This window comes from Perkinsus marinus, assembly GCF_000006405.1.
Source record: "Perkinsus marinus ATCC 50983 genomic scaffold scf_1104296976620, whole genome shotgun sequence".
Lineage (NCBI taxonomy): Eukaryota > Perkinsozoa > Perkinsida > Perkinsidae > Perkinsus > Perkinsus marinus.
Window position 1 is genome coordinate 1 of NW_003200408.1, and position 1,034 is coordinate 1,034.

Sequence of the window (1,034 nt, forward strand, 5' to 3'; positions counted from 1 at the left end):
AAGGAAACATCGTTCGTAGACAATCACGCTGATCTAGTGATACATTCAACACCGCAGTGTGTACTGATATCGACCTCGAACTTCTTGCAGGCAGCTTGCAACGACCCTCTGAGAGAATCTCGAGCTTCGGGGGTCATCTGAAAGGAAGAGGTTGCTGGAGGGCTGCTTTCGTCCGAGCTGGTAGGGGGCACCTGGAACAGCCAATGCTCTGGTATAGCCCGCAGAACTCTCTCCAGTATCTCCTTCGCATCGTCAGCATCATTAAGGGCGCCTAGTCGATCAAGAACCCCGTGAATGAGCAGTTGATCGATGTGAACTGTAGCCAGCGGGAGGAAGGGGGTCCCGACGAAGGATACGCATGAGAATCTAACATCAACAAAATAAATGCCCGGACATGTACGATTACGTACATCTTGGCCATCCTTCGGGTGATGCGCAGTCTCACTGAAGGAGTACTTGCCTGAAACGAACCCTCCTTAGCAGAAATGCCGCCGAGCCACCCACCATCCACTGGTCGTGTGAGACAATGAGCCCCTCGAGTGCTCGTTTGATCCTCTCCTCACATGCAGTGAGGATCACATCCTTATACGGCGAGCTACCGCTGGCCGAGGTCTCGTCGAAGTCCACGCACAGTCCTAGTAAGTCCTTCACTATCTTCCCATGCTTCATGCTGCTGATGTTCCACACGTTACTTATGAAGTGTCGCACACGATCAAAGAGGCATTCATGGACGACGTGGGGGACCACAAGGCTGTCCGCGGTAACGGCAGCATTCATCTCGGCATGATCGAGAGCCAGTGGGCCAGGAGGATTGCAGTAGTCAGTAAGACTAATGAACCTATAGGGAGTGCTTCCTATACACATACAGTGCCTTGGGCTTCGAATTTTCAGTGCCATTCGCTCACTAAACCCGAGTTACGTCATTTTTCATAACTTTCCTATCAGATGCGAACGCACTGTGAGTCCCGGTAGAGCTTACCACTCCATATCCATCACTTCATCTACCGTAGTAATAATACGCGGCTGATGACGTT

The 1,034-nt window shown here is 51.5% G+C and overlaps 1 protein-coding gene across 1 annotated transcript; it reads right to left on the reverse strand.

Moving 5' to 3' along the window:
* Positions 1-23: 23 nt before the first annotated feature.
* Pmar_PMAR009268 (hypothetical protein) lies at positions 24-1,034 on the reverse strand (the record flags this gene model as incomplete). The annotated part of the gene is made up of 5 exons (XM_002764609.1): positions 24-137; positions 192-366; positions 411-460; positions 505-838; positions 980-1,034. Coding segments are annotated over 5 exons (728 nt in total), but the record flags the coding sequence as incomplete, so codon positions are not given.